Source organism: Pteropus alecto, unplaced genomic scaffold, assembly GCF_000325575.1.
Source record: "Pteropus alecto unplaced genomic scaffold, ASM32557v1 scaffold59, whole genome shotgun sequence".
Taxonomy (NCBI): domain Eukaryota; kingdom Metazoa; phylum Chordata; class Mammalia; order Chiroptera; family Pteropodidae; genus Pteropus; species Pteropus alecto.
This window is the reverse complement of record NW_006443292.1, coordinates 3680676-3680884: the sequence shown is the minus strand read 5'-3', so window position 1 is coordinate 3680884 and position 209 is coordinate 3680676. Positions and strand designations below refer to the sequence as shown.

The following is a 209-nucleotide window of genomic DNA, read 5'->3' as shown; positions in this document are numbered from 1 at the left end:
GGAATTTCGTCCCAAATCAAAGGAATGAAGTCTGGCTCCGGAGGAGGGTCCCCGACCTCGCTGTGGGGGCTCCTGTTTTTCTGCGTCGCGCTCTCGCTGTGGCCGGCGACCGGAGAAAGTGAGTATGCGCCCGCCGCCCGCGGCCACCGCGGGAACTTTTCCTGCGAGGGGCTGCGCCCTGTTTGCGAAAGTCGAACGGCCGCTGTCGC

General features: G+C 65.1%; 1 protein-coding gene across 1 annotated transcript in view; it reads left to right on the top strand.

Moving 5' to 3' along the window:
* The first annotated feature begins 6 nt into the window (after window positions 1–6).
* Window positions 7–209, top strand: part of IGF1R (insulin like growth factor 1 receptor) — a 249668-nt gene continuing 249465 nt past the window's right edge. The window contains exon 1 of the mRNA XM_006924137.2: window positions 7–118. Coding sequence (XP_006924199.1) covers window positions 25–118 — 94 coding nt within the window. The 5' untranslated portion in view covers window positions 7–24. The remainder of the gene's footprint in view (window positions 119–209) is intronic.